The sequence below is a fragment of the Dipteris shenzhenensis genome, chromosome 6 (genome assembly GCF_047967505.1).
Source record: "Dipteris shenzhenensis isolate YYH24624 ecotype China chromosome 6, Dip_SZ_1.0, whole genome shotgun sequence".
Classification (NCBI taxonomy): domain Eukaryota; kingdom Viridiplantae; phylum Streptophyta; class Polypodiopsida; order Gleicheniales; family Dipteridaceae; genus Dipteris; species Dipteris shenzhenensis.
Window position 1 is genome coordinate 40,493,333 of NC_141601.1, and position 19,917 is coordinate 40,513,249.

General features: G+C 50.6%; 1 protein-coding gene across 1 annotated transcript in view; it reads right to left on the bottom strand.

Moving 5' to 3' along the window:
• The window catches only part of LOC147901170 (ketose-bisphosphate aldolase class-II family protein), a 386,949-nt gene that overhangs the window by 104,324 nt on the left and 262,708 nt on the right, over window positions 1-19,917 (bottom strand). The window contains exon 34 of the mRNA XM_087375500.1: window positions 6,323-6,467. Within this exon, the coding sequence (XP_087231626.1) occupies window positions 6,323-6,467 (145 nt within the window). The remainder of the gene's footprint in view (window positions 1-6,322; window positions 6,468-19,917) is intronic.

A 19,917-nucleotide genomic window follows, 5' to 3' on the forward strand; every position in this document is an offset into this window, starting at 1 on the left:
TAGAATGCAAAGGCAATAATTTAGGCTTCTGAAATTAATATAAAGACCAGCCGCCAACCCATATAATGATAATGCCTGCATCAAGCAATCTAGATTTTGGTTAGTATTTTGTGGAGTAAAAAGGGAATCATCTGCATAAGCTTGAGCAATCAAAGGGTTACTTTCATGAATTTCCAGAATGGAATGGATGAGATTCTTTGCAAGGCAACTCTCTCAGAGTAGAGAGTATGGCAAATACAAGTCCCTTGGCTGGGACGGTCTTACGGTGGAATTTTATATTTATTTTTGGGATGATTTGAAAGATGTTCTCTTACAAATGATCAATGTTGCCTGGCAACAAAATCAATTGCCGCACTTCTGGAAGCATGGCATCATCAAACTTGTGCCAAAAAAAAATCTTTGTGATCATATGTCAGATTGGAGGCCTATTACTTTGATGCCTGTAGTTTACAAACTCATTGCCAAAATGATTGTATATAGGCTTCAAGGCACTCTGAATGCGGGCCTTCATCCTCATCAGTATGGATTTGTGCCGCGAAGACAAATTCATGACAATATCTCCAATGCATTGACTGCAATTGAATATGCTAAGTACTCGAATCAAGATGTGCTCATATTGCAGGTAGATATCTCTAAGGCATTTGATACTGTACAATGGGATTTTATCTCTCAAACCATGACAAAGCTGGGATTTGGTCCCAAGATAGCAAATGCAATTTATTGGCTTTATTCTGGCTCTACTTCTCAGTGCATTCTCGGAAGCCATCTATCCCGGTCATGGACATTGGGTAGATCAGTCAGACAGGGCTGCCCCCTTAGTGCTCTTTTCTATGCCATTGTGACTCATCCCCTCCTGATGTATCTTGATCACCTTACAAGCACGGGACAGATGACTGGTCTTAAAATCCCTGGGGCTGCATCCTTCTTGGCGCAAGCATATGCTGATGATTCCTTTTTTATGCCACAGAACTCTCCTCGGGAAGTCCGCATGCTTATGGCCACATTATCATTGTATGGATTAGCAGCGGGATTGCATATCAATTTTGACAAATCCAAATTGCTTCCACTGAAACAATGTGACTGGCATTCTATTCTCTGGCCTGGTCAGATAGTGCATTCCAAAGAGGTTGTCAGGCATTTGGGATATCTTATAGGATGGCATATCACCAGGAAGCAGCAGCTAAAATGGATCTTCCAACGACTTCAAAATAAATTGGACTATTGGAAAATTTCTACTTGGCCACTTCATTTTAGGCTCAGAATAGTCCAGTCTATTGTAATGTCTTATGTTCAGTTCTTCTTGCCTTTACTACATTGGTCCTCTAGAGATATCTCAGCTTTTATGTCTCAAGCGATGGAGCTGTTATGGAAGACAAAAACTGCTGTGAAAGCATTGAGACTACTGAAGATGGAAATGGTGTGCTCCCCTAAGATGCATGGAGGACTTAATGTTCTAAATATTAGATATCATGTACTTGCAAGGAAGGCGACTATGCTCAATACCTTTTTCTGTCAAAAACAGCCATGGACTTGTATGATAGCATCCATGTGTGTCAACATGAGGACAAATGCTTATGGCCATTGGACTACTGATCATTGGGAGGTTGTCATTGGGAGATTTGTAGGGAAGATTCCTAGATGCCCTTTCTCTACTGCTCTGATACTGGACTGGAAACAAGTGCTTTCTAAAGTCAAATGGACTCCTGATAATCTTTCGGGGACAAACTCAATGCGGAAAGAAAGTATTCATTGGAGTGCCATCTTTGACACTCCACTTGCTTTACAGGAACCGGTTAGGACATATAATCTCATGAAATTGGGAATCATATACATCAATGACGTGGTAGATGATATGGCCATATTTTATCTTTTCCTCAGGCCTCTACCATTTATGCATTGGGAATGCACCACAGGTTGATATAAAAGAGAATTGCTGATCTCTTGCATCCTTTCCTTCCTATTCCCCCTGTGGCTGACATAGACAGGCTTATGGATTGGAAATTGTACCCCACTGCTACATGCTCTCGTCCCATTCCTCTGTCTGTTTTGACCTCCATCAAAGTCTACAAGCTTCTTCAGCCTGCCCCTTGGATTCATCAATATGCTAATACTCTGTGGCATATCAGGCGGCCTCTTTCATGGTGGCGGAAGAATCTCCGACTAATATGGAGGTGTAAAATGCCTTTGAAACAAAGACTCTTTCTTTGGAGATGCTTGACTGGCACATTGTCTGTGGGAATCACACTTGCTAAACGTCACATTGCTTCACCCACTTGCCTACGGTGTCATGCTCCTTCAGAGACTGTCCTTCATCTACTTTGGCAATGTCAGTCTACTCGGAACCTCCTGGGAAAAATTTCAGATCATCTTCGCCTCCGTTTCCCGAGTCACATATTTGGGAAACTTTTTTGGTTATTTGGCAGATATAGGACGTCTTTATCTCAATACTCACTCTTTTTCTCATGGGTGAGATATTGGGCTCTTTGGACAATTTGGGAAGAACATAATTTGGCATATTTGGGCCGTCAGTTTCAAAAGTCATATGAATCCTTTAGAGCCTCATTGCGGCAATCTTTATATGATGCCTGCCATGAGGGTGATATACATGCATCTTGCATTGAGCTTTTCTTTTTATGCTTCTGATCTGTGGAATACTCTCCATCTTGGAGACTTTCCCTCTTGTAAAGTTTTGATATTATAAATATATAGCACTGGATTTACTAAAAAAAAAAGTGTGTGCGTCCTTTCAAGAGAGCTTTCAACCATAGAGCAACATCTGCTGCATCTTTTACTGGAGCAGCTTTTATTGCTTTTACATGTCAATATTTTGTTATAAGTAGTAGCTGTCCCACTCTAGGACAGCTATGAAGGTAAATGCTTTCTTAATGCAAAGTCCCTTTTACCAAAATAAAAAAGTGTGTGCGCGCACATGTTACCAAGAGGGACACGTGGAGCCTTGCTTTGTGCTGGTGGGGATGTGGAGCAAATAAAATGTCACCAACACTTGTTTTTGAAATGAGATAGGCTTCCATCTTGGAGACACACCTTTGATTAAGATGCTTAGAAGCATGCTTGCAGCATGAGCTATGGAAGCACCCACAACAAGAAGTCCAGATATTACACGCTACACATAATCCCATCACACAATGTCTAATTCCTTACTAAATAAGGGTTCTCTATATAACCATAGTAGCTAAAACTGACATCCACATCAAACTGTAGAGTCAATGGTACATTTCTCCCATCCTAGGAACCAATCTCTAATTGGTCACCTTGAGAGTTCGAAACATTGGAGGGTCAAAATGAAATGAGTTGGGATCAGTCTACCAAAAAAGACAGGCTATCAAGGTTGTTGTGAGCTAGGCTCATTGTTGCTCCCTAGTTGCCTCCTCTCCTCGCCTCCCTGCCTCATCTCTCCCTCCTTCCTCAACCTCTCCTTGCCTCCCTCCCTCAGCCCCCCTCCTTGCCCTCCACCCCCACCTTTCCCCGCCCCCTTCTCCTGCACCTCAGCCCCCTCCCCCTCCCACGCCCCCGCCCCCTTCCCCCGCTCCCTCAGCCCTCTCCCCCGCCCTCTACCCCCACCCTCTCCCCCTGCTTCCTTAGCCCTCTCCCCCGCACTCTACCCCCGTCGTTCCCCCCGCCATCCTAGCCCCTACCCCTCCCTCCCACCTCTGCCCCCTCAGCCCCTACCTCCTCCCCCCTCCCCCACCACCACCCCTGGTGTACCTCACCACCGCCGTAGACAACTGATTCGTAACCAACTTCATCCAGGTGTTACTAGGGGCCCCATTGATGTCCTCATGATTCAAGAACACAAACTGGATGTCAAGGATTGTGCAAGTCGGGTAAGCTTCTGTCATGGCATACTTTTTGGTCACCCGCCTTGGGCACCAAGGGAGGTATTTGTATTTTTGTTTCTTCTTCTATGCTACCCTTGGTAATTGGACATGGGATCATAGTTCTTTCTAGAGCTCAATGGGTCATTCTTTTGATTGGTGGGTGTAAGGTTGGTTTCTTGAACCTTCACGCCCCCAATTCAAGAGGAAACTGTGTCCTTTTTTGGAAGGAGCTGCTTTCTTGGTCATGCATTGTAGATTCTTGGATCATTAATCTCATGTTTGAAAATCTCATGTCTCCTAGTACTAGCAAAAGAGTGATCAAACCACTAATACTGAGAGGGCTCCTGCCACATTTGAAGGAGAAGGCACCCGGTCTTGCATGTGAGAAACCCAAATCTGTAACATTGCCTCTATAAGACCCTCCTCTACATATAAAGCATCTAGAATCCTAATACCAGTAGAACAGGCTCTCAAACAAGGCTCGAAAACCATCAAGACCACAAGAACGTGATACGAGGTGGAAAGCAATAGGGAAACACAAACGGATCCATCTCTACCTAATGCCCAATTGTTAGCATCAAGTCTATCAATCCATGCACGGATGGGCATATGACGTCTCCCACTCGACCATGAAAGTAGGGCTGAGTGAGGTAGAGTGTGAAAAGCATCATTTGTCTAAGAATCTCTGCTGCTAAACCGGAAAAGAAAAGCACCCCACTTAAGCGAGTGGATGTCATTTCCACCGCTTTTATCTAATGGCAACCCTAGCGTATTGAAGTATCTTCGGTAATCCATGAACTGCAATCGAGGCCTAGAAAAGCAACTCCTTCCACACAGGGACATGTTCTCCTCTATTGATTGGTTGAGAAGATCAACCTGACGTCCACCAACATGAAGTAAAATCCAACGTGCTCTAAAAGGTGTGATGATGCCATGTCCAACCACAAGGGGGAGAAATGAATCTGAAACTGAAATGCATGTTTCTCCCCTAGCCCAAGGAAGGAGACTAGAAAGTGTGACATAAAGCTTTTGTTAAGAAAATACATGACTGAAAGAAATTTACCTGACTTTGCACAGACTTTACTATCCCACTATGTTCCTAAATAGAAAGAATGCCAATGAGACCCCCAGTCACAGCTGGATGAAGCTGATTATGAATCAGTTTGCCTTTGCCAGCAATGATGAATACCGCCAAGGCCTTGAATATTCCAGCTAACAATCCTCATCAATGGTAGGAAAACCGTACCCAATTGATGGCCGAAACACCTCCCTCTTGTGAAGCGGATCTCTTGGAGTAGTAGCGGAAGGAAAGTCCATAATGGAAAGGACTCATAAACCTTGGAAGTGGATGCTTTATCAGTATGATCTAGAAAACATGAACCAAGGGGGACGGCACAAACTTTGCCAAGTCTCCACAGTTGACTAGAGGGGAGAAAGAGTTCCTTTGTACCAAAAAAGGACACCAGAGTCCGTAAGATCCCTTGCTTGTAAGAAAGCCATAGAGCCAGAGGTCACCCTAGGCCCTTGACCAAGAAGAGGTACATGTTGTATTGAAGGGGAAGGGGGTTGCTAGGAAGGAGAAGGAAAGCCAAGATCCGAAGGGGGAGCGACCTCCTGATTTGCGAGAGAAGAAGATAAAGGAATGTAATCTCTGGCCACAACATCAAAACAGGGTGAGGGAGAGGGTCAAGAACAGGAGAAAAGGCCTCCTAGTTTTCACAAACTCGTGGAGGTATGCCAACTCTAACCGCAACCCGAAGAGGGGCAGCAAGTGCCAAAAAAACTCTCTATTGAAAAGGAGTGCACGTGAGCACTTCTTGGACCAGCTCTTTGCCAAAAGAGAGAGCCATCTAGATGGTGGAGCATAATATGGTCATCGGATAAATTAGGGTCAGTGATGATGATTGATAGGTGGGGGGTGAGGTTTGAAGGCAAGGAAATAAGCATCTGGTTCCTAGCCCCCAAGTGTAGAGGGGTTGGATCCATGGATGTGTGCAAAGAGGGTGGAGGAGCTTTACAAAGCCACATCCTTCTGAAGATGCAGCAGCTCGTCTTCAGTAAAAGAAGCAAGCTCTCGTGGCCAGTGGAAGGGGACAAGGATTGGATGAGCACGTAGCAATTCGCCAATCAAAGATAGAAGGCAGATTTAAATAGAATTAGGATCCATCCGTCACTTGGTAGAGACAAAACTAGGAGGAAGGAGGGTGGAATGGGGGGGGAGGCAGTAGAGGAAGGGAGGGGGGGGGGGCGCAGGGCAGCAAGAGAGGGGACAACCAAATAGATTGATTCCATTGGTATGATTCAGCATTGCAATTGAAAATAAAAGAACAATTGTTAGATTATTCCTGCTGATGATATATAATCCAGCTATTGCCAAAAAGGTTACTCTAAAATGAACTCCATTCGTAGACATTCACATGCACATGCACACACATTAGAGGTGCAACATGTGTGTCTTATGAAGTATAGATTGCCCACTAAACCTGGAAATACAATGTAAGGCATTCCAGGATGTCTGCTCCCTTCACCAAGCTTCCATATTGGGACACCAGGTAGTGCCTGCCCTACAACTTCAGCCCTACGTGCTCCCATAGCCCGTGTTGCCAAGTCTGAAGATGTTATTCCACCCTGTTGAAATAAAAAGAACAAACCAATAAAAAGAAAGATTAATCAAGCTTGCAAATGCCATTTGTTTTCGTAAACTTGAAAACAAAGTGGGGCACAAGACTGTCTTACTAGCTTTCGTGCAGAAAAAACTCAAAAGATGCAGCTCCATATGTGATAAAAGACAGACGGAGTTCGTTTTAACAATAGGCTTGGACACACTAACCATAAATCTGAATATAAAGACAAAAAATGCTCCCTTACCCACAAGGAAATTTCATATTGAGAGATGAAGTATTTATGTGTAGCATTGTTACCCTCGAAGCATAATGCGATCTTTATTGCTAGAATTTTGCTGCATGGTGATTTTTGTAATAGTAAGAATAACGAGCTCAGTGCTAAGCATACAGCCTTGAATGCTTGAGGATAGTAAGGCTGGATTTTTATCTATCTGCAAGGGAGGGACACTGCTTTAGCATGTTTAGTGATGAGCATTCAACAATGATGTGGTCACAAGACATAAAACAAGGAAGACAAGACAGAAAACAAGGAAGAGACCCATCTTCACCATGAGACCCGCAATGCATGCACGCCTGAGCAGAGGATATGCTTCATTGGCTAGACTAGAGAGACGGTGCTTCCCTTGCAGTTAGTCTTGGCGGTATGGCGGCCCCCTGCCCGGATCCGGAGGCCCAGTCGGACCCTCCCTCTCCAGATGCCTACCGCGTTATCCTGACAGAGCAACAATCATCCCGTGTGCAGGAGGTTGCCACTGACTTTGCCCGTACCTCTATTTACGGTAGAGTCATTGGACACTCTCCCTCCAGAGCAGCCATCAGGGACTGGCTCCAGTCCACTCTCCTGCTAGAGGATGGCCATATTGAGGAGGTGGCCCTTATGGGAAGGGGCATCTTCTGGCTCAAACTCTCCAATGAGAAAGCTGCGAGCAACCTGATTGCCGGTTCCCCCACATCGGTGGATGGAAAGATTATCATGATAGTCCCGTGGTACCGTGGATTCAGCGCAGCAGATTTTGATGTTCGGTTCCGTATACCTCGCTACCCAGTGACACTAGTTTTTCCAGGGCTTGCTGCTGAGCTGCGGCCGATTGTCAGGGACTTGGGCTCCCATTTTGGATGGGTTATGCACGACACCTTCGCCGATGCGGTGACCACGGCAGGAGCCCCCCGTGTCCGAGTGGCTGTGGCAGACCCTGCGACCCTCCCTGCAGTGATCGAGATTGTGACAGATGCCGGCAGCATCACCCAGAGCATGATAGTCACCGGACAGCCAGGTCAGTGCCTGAGGTGCCATGGCTTTGGGCACTTGGCGGCTGCGTGCCCACGCTTCGCCAGTTCATCTCGACCCCCCCCGCCCCCGCCTCCTCCGCCCCCGCCCCCCCCCTGGACAGTCACGTCAGGAGGAGCCGAGGCAGGCGGAGCCCGGTCCAGAGTTAGTGGGTGGCTGGACCGAGGTTAGAAGGAAAAGAGGAAGGAACAAGAAGATTTCGGATAAAGGCAAGGAGGCAGAGGTTACCCTTCCGGCAGCAGCACCCCAGAGACCTGACAGGAAGCCGCCCCAGGGACCTGGGAGAGCTTCTTCGTCGACGGCAGGCCGCCCGTCACAGCCTCAGATCCCCCCCTCTCCCGCTCCCCCGCCCCTTTCCACTCAGCCCCAGTCCCCTCCCCAGTTTCCCCTCCCTTCGCCCGGCCCGCAGCCTCAGCCTCCGTCTCTTCCTCCTCAGTCTCCTTCTCCTCCCTCTCAGCCCCAGCTCCAGAGGAGTCCCCATCCCCCCTCTCCCTCCGCCCCCCTCGACTCCTCTACAGTGTTAGCTGCACCCTCGGCTTCCCAGTCGAGGGCAGCCCCCGCTCCGCCTCCTCCACCTGCTCCGCCAGTCGCCTCCGTGGAGCTCGAGTCGCCTGCCCCTCAGCCTCCTCCCCCTCCCCCCCCGCTGGCAGGACACCCGGAGTCTACACCACCACCGGAGCAGGCTTCCATGGCCGCTAGCCCCTCAGTGGCAGACTCTGATGGGTCTCAGCTTCAGGAGAGAGCACTTCCTCGAGACTTTTACAGATCAGGCCCCTGGGACTACTTGGACGTGGCCGACCTTGGGACCTTCCCGGCTTATCTCGACATCAGCATCTTCTTGCTCCGCAAAGGGGCGGATGGGAAGATTGTCGCCTTGGCCCCTAGGGATGGCCCTAGCTTCGCCTTCACGTTCCTCAGCGATGGCACCGAGACCTGGACAGACGACACGGTTTGGGAGGCGCTCAGAGAGCAGACACACGCCCAGGTCTGTTCCTGGATAGGCCCGTCCGGTGGGCAGCTTCTCGAGACTCAGTGGTCCGAGGGCGATGTGCGCTTGCGGTGGCGCTGCGCCGCCAAACGCTTCCGACTGATTGTGATCCTCAGACCTGCCCCGTCATGGCCTCTCCCCCAGGATGTCAGAGCTTGGTCCCATCAGAAACTCCGCACCTTCTATGGGATGACCACTTCAGAGATCTCGAGCTGGCTCGAGAAAGCATTTGTTCATGGCACCAAAGGCCTCTCGCCTTTGTTGAAGGTGTTGAAGGACGGGCAGGACGATCCCGTCTCCCCCTCCAAACCTTCTCATAAGCGGCAGCGCCTCCATTCCGACATGCCTGATTCTTCATCGACTTCGACCGCAAGCAGACAGTTGTTCGCAGCCCCCCATCCCTCGCCATGAGCCTACACCTCGTATCCTGGAATGTGAACGGGTTTCACTCTTCTGGCACCCGTGGTCCCAGGAAGCTCATTTTGCGGCAGGAACTTCAGCCTGCAGTGATTGGTCGTTTGGATGTACTTCTGCTCCAGGAGCACAAGCTCTCTGCGGCTCATTCCCGTAGCTGCGGGAAGGTTCTCCCTGGACGTTCCTACACTTACTGGGAGCCCTCGATCGGCGCACAGGGGAGGAGTGGGGGTGTCTGTACCTCCGTGTGCGAGCAGTTAGCCCAGGGAGTTTTCGGTCATGGCACGTTGATCCCAGGACGAGCCCTTTGGGTAGGCCTGGATTTGGAGGGATCCAAAATTGGAATACTCAATATCTACGCTCCTACAGACCTCCGATGCAGAGCCACTTTCTGGAGGACACTTACAGGGATTCTTCCAGTCATGGATTCCTGGATTGTTGGAGGTGACTTCAACAATCTGGAGTCATTGGAGGACCAGCAGGGCAGAGGTCCGGAGTTTACAGGTATGGCTCAGGCAGAGCAGTCAGCTTGGGACTCCTTCATCTTCGCGACAGGAGGTAGGGACAGCTGGAGAGACCCGTCCTTCCGGCGTTGGCACGGGAGCCTGGACTTCTCTTGGGGCTTCCGCAGGGAGGGAGGCAGACTCCTGGAGAGGCTTGATAGATTCTATGTCAGTGATTGGGCCATCAGTAGAGGCGGTCAGGCGGGTATAGTTCCAGGGACGACACTTTCTATTTTCTCGAGGGAGGACGTGCGTAGCAGTATTTGCAGTCTTTGGGACAGAGATTGGGGGGAGTGTACGGATTTGGTGGACTCAGTTGCGCAGGCTCTGCAGGAGTCCAGCCAGATCTGCCAGCTAGCAGCCCTACAGGTTCGTCAGGAGTGGTGGAGTAGAGAGAGAGCTCTTCGGAGGGACCTCACATCCATTCAGCGACTCCAGCAGGCTTCCCCGGGCTCGGAGGAGCTTCGGATCCAGGCCCTTCGAGCCAGAGCCCTCCTGGAGGAGACACTCTAGCGCCGCTCAGAGTTTTCCTATCACGCCTCTCTCTCCTTCTGGGCCCGGAAGGGTGATCGGATGTGCAGAGAGTTCTTCAGGACGCATGGCCAGAGAGCTGCAGGTGATCAGCTTCAGAGTCTCAGGACAGCGGAAGGTCACATCGTTACGGATTCGGGGGAGGTCCTGGGGTTGGCCACTGACTTCTACAGGACCCTCTTCCAACAGGAGCCGCTTGCCCCTCGTGCTAGTCGTGCTCGTGAGGAGGTGTGGAGGCACATTCCATCCCTGGTCCAGCCTAGCATGCAGGCGATGTTGTTGGCGCCGTTTACCTCGGATGAGATGCTGGAGGCCTTGATGGCTATCGACGGACAGAAATGCCCAGGAGAGGATGGGCTTCCCCGAGCTTTCTTCATTTCCTTCTGGGACCAGATCCATCAGCCCCTCCTCGCAGCTCTGCAGGGGATTTTCAGCAGCGGTTTGATGCCAGAGAGCCTCTCTTCGGGTCTGATTTGCCTCATCCCGAAGGGAGGAGATAGACAGGAGATCCGCCAGTGGCGTCCGATCACTCTCCTTACTACCGCCTACAAAATCCTCGCTAAGATGATCAGTGCCAGAGTTCGGCCTCTACTCCCAGACCTCATTCACGACACTCAGACAGGCTTTGTCCAGGATCGCAGTATCTTGGATAATGTCTTCACCTTTTCAGAGGCGGCGGAGTGGGCTCAGCACAGTGGATCACACCTTGCCATTCTACTTCTCGACTTTGAGAAGGCCTACGATCGCGTGGACTGGGCCTTTTTGGAGGGGACTCTGGAGCGGCTAGGTTTCCCCGCAGGATGGATTCAGGGTATCTCAGCTTTGTACAGGACAGCGTCTAGCAGGGTCATCATTGGAGGCAGGATGGGTGAGCGCTTTAGCCTGGAGAGATCAGTGCGTCAGGGTTGCCCCCTTGCTCCTTACCTGTTTCTTTTCTTCGCCGAGGCCATGACTTACTACCTTCGGGCGAGGTCTACCGGGATCCGGGGGGTTCGCCTTCCACTTCGGGAGGACACGGAGCTTCTGGACTCGGAGTACGCAGATGATACAGCCCTTTATGTCCAGGATGATGAGAGGATGCTAGAGAGGGTGCGGATGGCCTTGGAGGTCTTCTGCTCGGCCGCTGGTGCGAAAATCAACTGGAACAAGTCAGTTGGTTTTCTCACAGACCCTGGGGCGTGTTCTCAGTGGGGGCGATTTCTGGGTTTCAGATGGATTCCACGAGGACAGACAGCTAGATACCTTGGCTTCCAGGTTGGCCTAGACATCACGCCAGCTTAGCAGTTTCTCCCGGTGCTAGACTCCATCCGACGGAAGCTGGCTTTCTGGAGTACTGCTAAGCTGTCTCTTGCAGGTCGTGCCCTGGTAGTTAACCAGGTCCTTCTAGCCACGGCTTGGTATGTGGCTTCATGCTGGTGCTTCTCGAGATCCAGCGTGGCACAGCTCAGGAGGTTGGTTCGGAACTTCCTTTGGTCTGGGGAGGATGGTCTTAGAGATACCAGAGCCAGGGTTGCTTGGCAGACAGTCATTCTTCCGCAGGCAGAGGGTGGCCTGGGGGTTATCGATCCAGAGCTTCAGAGTCAGGCCTTGTTAGGCAAGCTTGTCATCCGCGGTTTGACCCCGGGGGGGCAGACGTGGAAGATGTTGCTTCAGCAGGGAATAGGCTCTTGTGTCCCGCGCCGAGGTGGAGAGTGGCCACCGTCCCTCAGGTGGATCTTCACTTCTGCCCCGCTCACTCAGCCCCGTTCTCCACTCGTTCGTAGCCTCCTCATGGTGTGGAGGCGGCTTTGTCTCAGTCTCATACAGTCCCAGCCCAGCTGTCAGGAGGAGATCGATCGCCAGCCGCTCGTCTGGAATGGGCAGGTCAGAGACGCCGAGGGTCTTCAGTTGGGGGAGAGATCACATATCAGGTGGGACGGCTGGATGAGGGGGCCAGCCCGGTCCCTTCGGGTTTGGAGGGATACGTACAGACATCTGGAGATGACCGATCTTGCAGTCGCAGCTGGAGGTGCACGTGGAGTCCAGGCGAGACGCACGGAGATTGACGGAGCGATCCCAGCCGCTTGGTTGGCTCCACCTGAGCCTCAGGTCCTCATGCCTGGAGACACCCGTTGGCTGGGACAGTTCACCCCCCGTGGCATCCCACTGGTGGTCGCAGGACGTTTGGATGACTCCTCTATCGCCTTCTTCGCGGTTTCAGGGGATGGACGACTCAGGAGAGAGGATGCGCTCATCGACCCCCTACTCCCGTGGCAGAGGGTTAGGGTCGTAGGCCTTCTGGGGAAGGTCTGGCGTACCGACCCTAGTATCGAGCAGGACCAGTTGCAGCTTTGGCGTCTTTGGCTATGGGAGGGGCGGGCCTTGTCAGAGCTTGAGTGGGACCCAGGAGAGTGGTGGTGGCCAGAGATTGTGACAGGACAGGGGCCGACTTCCTTCTTCGCTTACAGCACGACTCTGGGCAGGCGAGTTCTTGGGAGGATGCAGAGCCGCCCCCCCACCCAGCGACCTAGCTGGTACGCACAGGGTATTTCCAGGTTCTTTTTGCAGGCATTCTGGAAGGCCTTGTGGGAGAGCTGGCGGCCGCGGAAGATCTCATACTTCCTATGGCTTCTTGCCCACAAAGGTCTCCCAGTGGGGAGCTGGTTGAGGCAGATAGGCCAGGACGGTTGCTGTCAGATTTGCCATGCGGACGAGGAGTCACCAAAACACTGCCTGTGGAGCTGCACGCGCGCCCAGGAAGTGTGGAGGTGGACCTTCGGGCTTCTTACCCGCGCAGCACCAGAGCTAGGAGTGATCACTTGGGGCGCGTTCTGTTGGTGCAGCACCGCACCTGGTCTTCATCACTTGTTCGAGGCATGCCAGCAGGACCCCACCTTCCTTATCACACAGGGGACGTGGGGGCCGCTCGAGGGTATCCCACAGCACCTAGCAGAGGCTGTTACAGGAGTTCGGGAGAGCCAGCCAGTCTGGGAGATTATCAGCAGCATTACAGGATGGCACATCTGGACCTCGCGCTGCGCGCAGATCCTCGGTGGCACTTCCTTATCGATTGCCCAGATCATGGCGGAGATTTGGAGTGAGATTATTCATACCCTCAGAGGCCAGTGGGACCAGATTCAGGGAGACTCCCGGGCTGGTCAGGAGAAGCGGAGACGCTTCCTCCAGGCTTGGGACACACAGAGCCTCTTCTTCGAGCAGACTACGCAGGGCCTTCGGTGGCACTACTCACCACCCCGATGGCTGTTCATTCACACTCAGCATATCCCTCCGTGAGAGTATGATTTATTATGCTACCTTTTAGGGCTGCGTCCGGTTTGTGAACGCAGCCCGTCAGCTATAAGCTGACCTCTTGTATTTTGTTCTCGAAGTAATATAATAAGCACTGTTTTTTCGGAAAAAAAAAAAAAGAGAGACGGTGCTTCCACTCTCACTTTCAGGATCCATGGACCAAAGGGTTGCTTTTGGACTCCTTGGTCCGCCCAGCAGGGATGTATGGCAGTCCATGTTGGAGGCCAGACTTGTCGAATACAAAGTGGGCCAGGGTGGAGCGGCTACAAATTCTCATGCTATCACGGATGATCCGTGGTAAGCCATCCGTCCCTCACCAGATCATTTGGTCGGAGTTTGGATCACCCCCATTACAGCTAGATGCCGCATTTCAGGTCATAACGTATCTGTACCGAGTCAGGGAGTATGGGGACTACACATCCAGGCATAGCAGGATACCATGGCTAGCACTGCCCTCTTCTATGGCACTTGCAGCAGAGGGAGACCAGAGGTGCTGGTATGCATGCACAGAGAGATGGTTTGCAGGGCTAGGGCTCCACATGGACAGACTACCTCCTTTCCAGTACAGCATGGATGCTCCTTTCTCTCCCCTCCTATCACACGAGGCCAACCAGGTTATCCGTGAGGATCTCCTACACACATTTCGGACTTGGTTGGGCCCGAGTGATCTTCTAGTGAAGCTGGGCTTCTACAAAGATCACCTCTTACATATCACAGCAGAGGGTTTTATCAATCCACTAGGATACACGCAGATTTCCCTACCCCTCTCGCTGAGGATCTCTCTTGGGCAATTCCGGGTCTCCTCACACAGACTTCGCATCAAGAGCGGCAGAGCAGAGCGGTTACCCAGGCAGAGGCGCATATGTACACTGTGTGACATGCAAGAGGTTGAGATAGAGGAGCATTTAATCTTCAGGCGTCCTGTTTACTATGAGATCCAAGGGCGTTTCTATTGCCTCTTCAGAGATAGTGATGGGGTTCTGGCCCGTCTCTCTCCTACCCAAACTGGCGATGTTTGGCTGATTTCATTCATGAGGTGCTCAGACACCGAGATAGGATACTCCGAGCATGCAGAAAGAAGCAGACTTCTTCCTCGACTGATACCTCTCAAAGCTCTATCACGGAGTTCTTTCAGCTAGATCACATAGATCCCACGAGGCGAGACTTCGACATGACTGTGACCCGGAGCCTGTGACTTGATAGCTCAGACAGAGGGTTGACTCACAGATCATACTTGGCGACATCCCCTCCTTGTTTAGGGTCGCAGCCCGACTGACGGGGGTCACGATGGCCCCGGTTAGACGCAGAACTGCAACCAGGAGACGTACCAGGACTGCACCCTTGGGAGGTGTCAACGTTCTATTGTTGACCTCATGCCTCCACTTCCACAGCCTCATCCATCCTGAGGTCCTGCTGTTGCTGATGATGATGATGATGGTTATGATGATGTTGACGATGATGCTGAGATTGAGATACATAGAGTCTAGATATGACTATGTTGTACTTATGACTTAGTACTGCTATTTTGCATTTGCATTTTTTTGCATTTTGCATTGGTGTGGATGCTCGTTTAGTAGCTCCACTACCACAGCTCATTGTATCAGGTTTTTCACAGTCTCATAGACCCATCGGTCTTCCGAAGTCTTTAATACACTTTCTTTCTTTCTTCTTTCTACTTCCCCCTTGCACTCCTGCTGCTCCTTGCCTTGTCTTCCCACTATCCCCTCGCTCCCTCCAATTTTACCCCCTCCCAACTCCTCCTGTTGGAGAGATTGGAGAGACAGTGTTTCCAGGCCCATTCTCAGCATGTGCACATGAAATCCCTCCTCTATGACTTCAGACCAACGATATGATATGGGAGCCTTTTGGATAGTAGACCTCACAAGGACAAAACTGGTTGGATTTGAAAGACTACATGTCATGATGCCCTCACCTATGATTGCGGGAAGGGATGCACTCCACATTATGCCATAGTTGTAGAGTTCACAGCACGACCTCTGCACACAGATATCCCATTTCAAATGATCACATGCCTAGATAAGGTTCGTAAGGGATGACAAGGGATCACATGCCTAGAAAAGGTTCGTAAGGGATGACAAGGGATCACATGCCTAGAAAAGGTTCGTAAGGGATGACCAGGGTGGGTCGACTCTAGTACCATGGAAGGCCTCTACATCATCTTTTTTTTTCCTTGAAAAGTTCAAATTTCAACATTTTGTGAGGCGCTGAACAGAGAGCTGGCTATCCTGCGGCACTTTAGAGTTCTAGCTCATTGCCTAGGGTACTGCAGAAGCCGGTTCAAACAGCCAATGTGGAGGATTATACAACCATCGGATGACTCGATCTGTCAAAATGTAGAAAAACTTGCAGGCCATGCCTTGCAGAATTGTTCGTGCCTTCCATCAGTCTTCCTAGAACCTTCTATGCCCTGCTCCCAGTGGCACATAGGGTGCTGATGATTTCTTGCCAGATATTGTCAAGGGTGGCTGCAGGTCGAGTTTGCTTTCCCCCATCACGAGACTGCAATGTGCAACCCCGATATACTAGGCTGTCATGCTAGCGACCGTCTCATAGGCATTGTCCTCGAGCGAGTGCTCCATGATCTCATCACCTACAATGGCCTTCAAAGATCGCCATCATCTGGAGAGTTCATTTGTTTCCCACATGGCGGACGGAAAAGCACAGTGGACTACCTGCTGGGCCCTCTAGCTTTCGCTTCGCGGATACATGACTTCCCAGTTTCCCCTCCTCCACTCGGAGCTGACCACTCATATTTGGCCTTCCGTATCTCAGGTACCATGCCAGTCACAGAGAGAGCTCCTGCCACACTTGCTCATACCCAGATCCACTTTGATTGTGCCCTCAACCCAGTATACATGAGTCAATTGACTAGAGAGATTCGGACCCTACCAAGAGATGATATAGACCTGGCCCATGCCTCGAACACCCTTGCTTCAGTAATGCAGGACACTACCACTAGATCCTTCCCTACGTCCCAATCCACATGGGACCGAGATGGGGAAATGCCTCAAAACCCTTGGTTTAACGACGAGTGCAGAGAGGCGCAAGCCGATCTCGCATGAGAGCGAGCCTTGGGTCATTTGACGCCGTCTGAGACTCACCAGATCTTTCCACGGCTAATACGCCACAAGAGACGAGCCTTCCTCACACACAGGATGGATGAGATTATCAGATCGTTTTGAGGCGGGGACCCGACCACTGGATGGGGGTTTCTTTTGGAAGGGAAGCCACCCATCCCCATCGCTGATTTGGGAGTGTGGCACCCCTATGCATGCTCATTATATGATGTCCCAATGCACGCACCACCGGACATGTCCTCTATGCCCAGACCCACTACTTGTCACTTATTTACCACATAGAATGTATTGGCTGTGCTCCGCCGGCTACACAACCAGAAGGCACAAGACCACGAGAGTCTACGGACTGAGCATTTTGCACATGGGCAGGAGGTCTTAGCCCTGGTTCTTGCACATATGTTCAACCATACACAAAGCAGGAGACCCCATGGACACCGGGAACTACCACACTCTCATGATTAGCCACACACTAGCCAAGATTTATGGATCGGTACTAGAGAGGGAGATCAACAGTCATACAAAGGCACGGGGACAACGGGCACTAGGGCAATCAGGATTTAGGAGGCAGCACTCTACACTAGATCACATCTTCACTCTGAGGGCTATTATTGAGGATGCGAGGTCTAGACACATGAAGTCTACACATGCTTCGTAGAATTTCGCAAGGCCTTTGACACAGTCCCATGTTCCCGCATGATCAAGAGACTACAGGAGATGCAGATTCCAAAGACAATGATCTGGGGGATGATGAGCCTATATGAGTCAGTCAGAGGCAGGGCTCGTGCCCCAGATGGTCTATTGGATTGGGTCGAGAGTACAATCGGTGTGAAGAAGGGCTGCACCCTCTCATCAACTCTCTTCGGACTTTACATTGATGAGATCACATCCTTCATCAACCGCCTAGGAGGGGAGGTATCATTATTGGCCGACCTCATGATACAGATATTGCCATACGCTGAAGACATAGTCCTTATATCATCTTCTGTGGAAGGGATGCAGAGACATCTTGAGGCTCTAGAGGCATTTTTGCAAAAGAGATACTTGACAGTCAACCTTGGGAAAACAAGGGTTATGGCCTTCAACACCTCATAGGCAGTGCTCCACTGACTCAGCTTCACCTATCGAGGCGAGCCAATGGAGATAGTATAGTGTACACGCATTGGGAGCAGTCTTCACAGGACCCCTCTTCACGATGACCCATGCAGCCCAGGCACGACTTACACGACGACGGAGTGCTTTGGCTCGACTAGAGCGACAGTGCTTCCGGGCACACTTGCAAGATCCATCGACGAAGGGCTAGCGTCTCAATACACTAGTGTGGCCGACTGCCATGTATGCAACGCCCTTCTGGGGATGTGATTTCCAGAAGGTAGAGTGGAGGAAATTTGAGTGGCTATAGGCGATCATGGAGTCTAGGATGATTCGGTGTAAGCCCTCAGTCCCACATGAGATAGTACAAGGAGAGTTCACCATGACACCTCTCTACGTTGATGCCCTATCACGAGGACGCTACCACTATCTCTACCTGGAGGGGAGTGGCTTCGGGGTCCACTAGCAGGACTGATCCATTTCCATGACCAGGTCTATATTGGGTTCTATTTGATGGAGATGCACCGTTCGCAGAGGGAGACATAATTGCGACGGATCAAAGAGCAGCAGAAGGCAGCTAGACCACAGGACATGGAGACTAACTGGACACAGCAACGCATCATAAACTTCTATACGTATGAATCAGCTCCAGGACAAAGTAGAGTAGAGGAGGAGGAGCTAGCTGATATGAGGGCAGTCTGGATCAGCAAAGAGAGCCAACATAGTACCACTGAGAGAGGGACAAGGAGATCACGCACAAGATTGAGAGTGCCTAGAGCACATTGTATTAAGGTCGGACCTATCACAACTCTCCTCAGGGGGGACCGACAGAGACGAGGGGTCACCCTAGACCAAAGAGTTCAGAGATCAAGAAGACCGCGCCCCCACCACAGCGCGAGACGGATTGATAGACGTAGATACGATATATTTTCATAGCTCACCAAAGAGCCACCACTATCAATTACTTTATCTCCTTATTCAAATTATTTTAGTCTCTTAATACCCCCCATTATTTTTTTAATAAAAATATTGCTTAGAGGATTATGTATCTTTTTAGAGTCTAGTTAAAGGTATGTTCAAGTTCATAGGTAAAGAGATAACAAGCGAGTGAATATAGGCATTACCTATCTTCTCGAATGCAACTTCATTGTTTTGACAATTGGTTGGTTTGGATGGTGACAGGAAACTCAACCCTGACCACGGAGCATAGGCCACCTGATCGATTTAATAATTTCCTTTATATAATAGTAACCTTTCCAATATACTTGGAGGTAAGTAGTGCCCAAGTTCACAATCGTGCACTCTATTTTGCTGGCATAGATTAGTACTCAGCAAGGGCCCTAGAGCGTCAAGCCCCACTGAGGCTTATATGTATCCACTTTTTTTGCACAACGTGTCCTATAGGCCAGAGAGGCCTCCCGCGGACATTAATACATCTGTGTGTGTGTGTGTGTGTGTGTGTGTGTGTGTGTGTGTGTGTGTGTGTGCGCGTGTGTGTGTTCTGTTCCATTCGTAGCCAGTTTCGTTCGTCGCTCAGTACACCACTCGTCAGCTCCATTCGTAGCCATCCCGTCATTGCTCGTAGCCAGCCCATCGTAGCTATCTCCGTTCGTCAACTTCTCCATAAGAAACTCTCTCCGTCGCCTCTCCCTCTATTCGTCAACTCCACATCAAAGCATCGCTCAAGCTGTCACTCGTTGTTGGCTTGCTAGCCCATCACGCCGTAGGTCACGTCAGCTCGTCACTCAAACCACTGCAGACAACAACAGAAGGAGCACTAGGAGGCTTTTGTAACAAAGCTTACCTAACCCCAAGGTTTGGGCTGAACCCTAAGCTAACCCTGGGGGTCAGGCATAGCAGAGGGGGCCCAGAATAATATATGCAGGCCACTGTGGATGGAGAGGCCAAGCCCTTAGGTGAAGACTTTCACTCCGACTCCAAAAGCTTCATACTCCTCCATCGCAACCCTCCCTTGTTCCCCGCCCCTCTACATGTTTGCAAAGATGCCTTCCCCGTATGCAAAGAATTATTTACAATAGCCTCTCCCGCTGCTAGGCCAAAAACTCCTATCAAAACACTCCTATCAAGGACAAATCTCCATGGCCTCTCCTGCTACTGGGTGTCGCCTCTCCTACTGTGCTGGGCGTCGCCTCTCCGTGCGGCCTCTCCTACTGTTGGGCATCGCCTCTCTGTGTGGCCTCTCCGTGTGTATGTGCCTCGGTTAGAGTAGCATGAGAATAAGCTCTGTTGTGCAG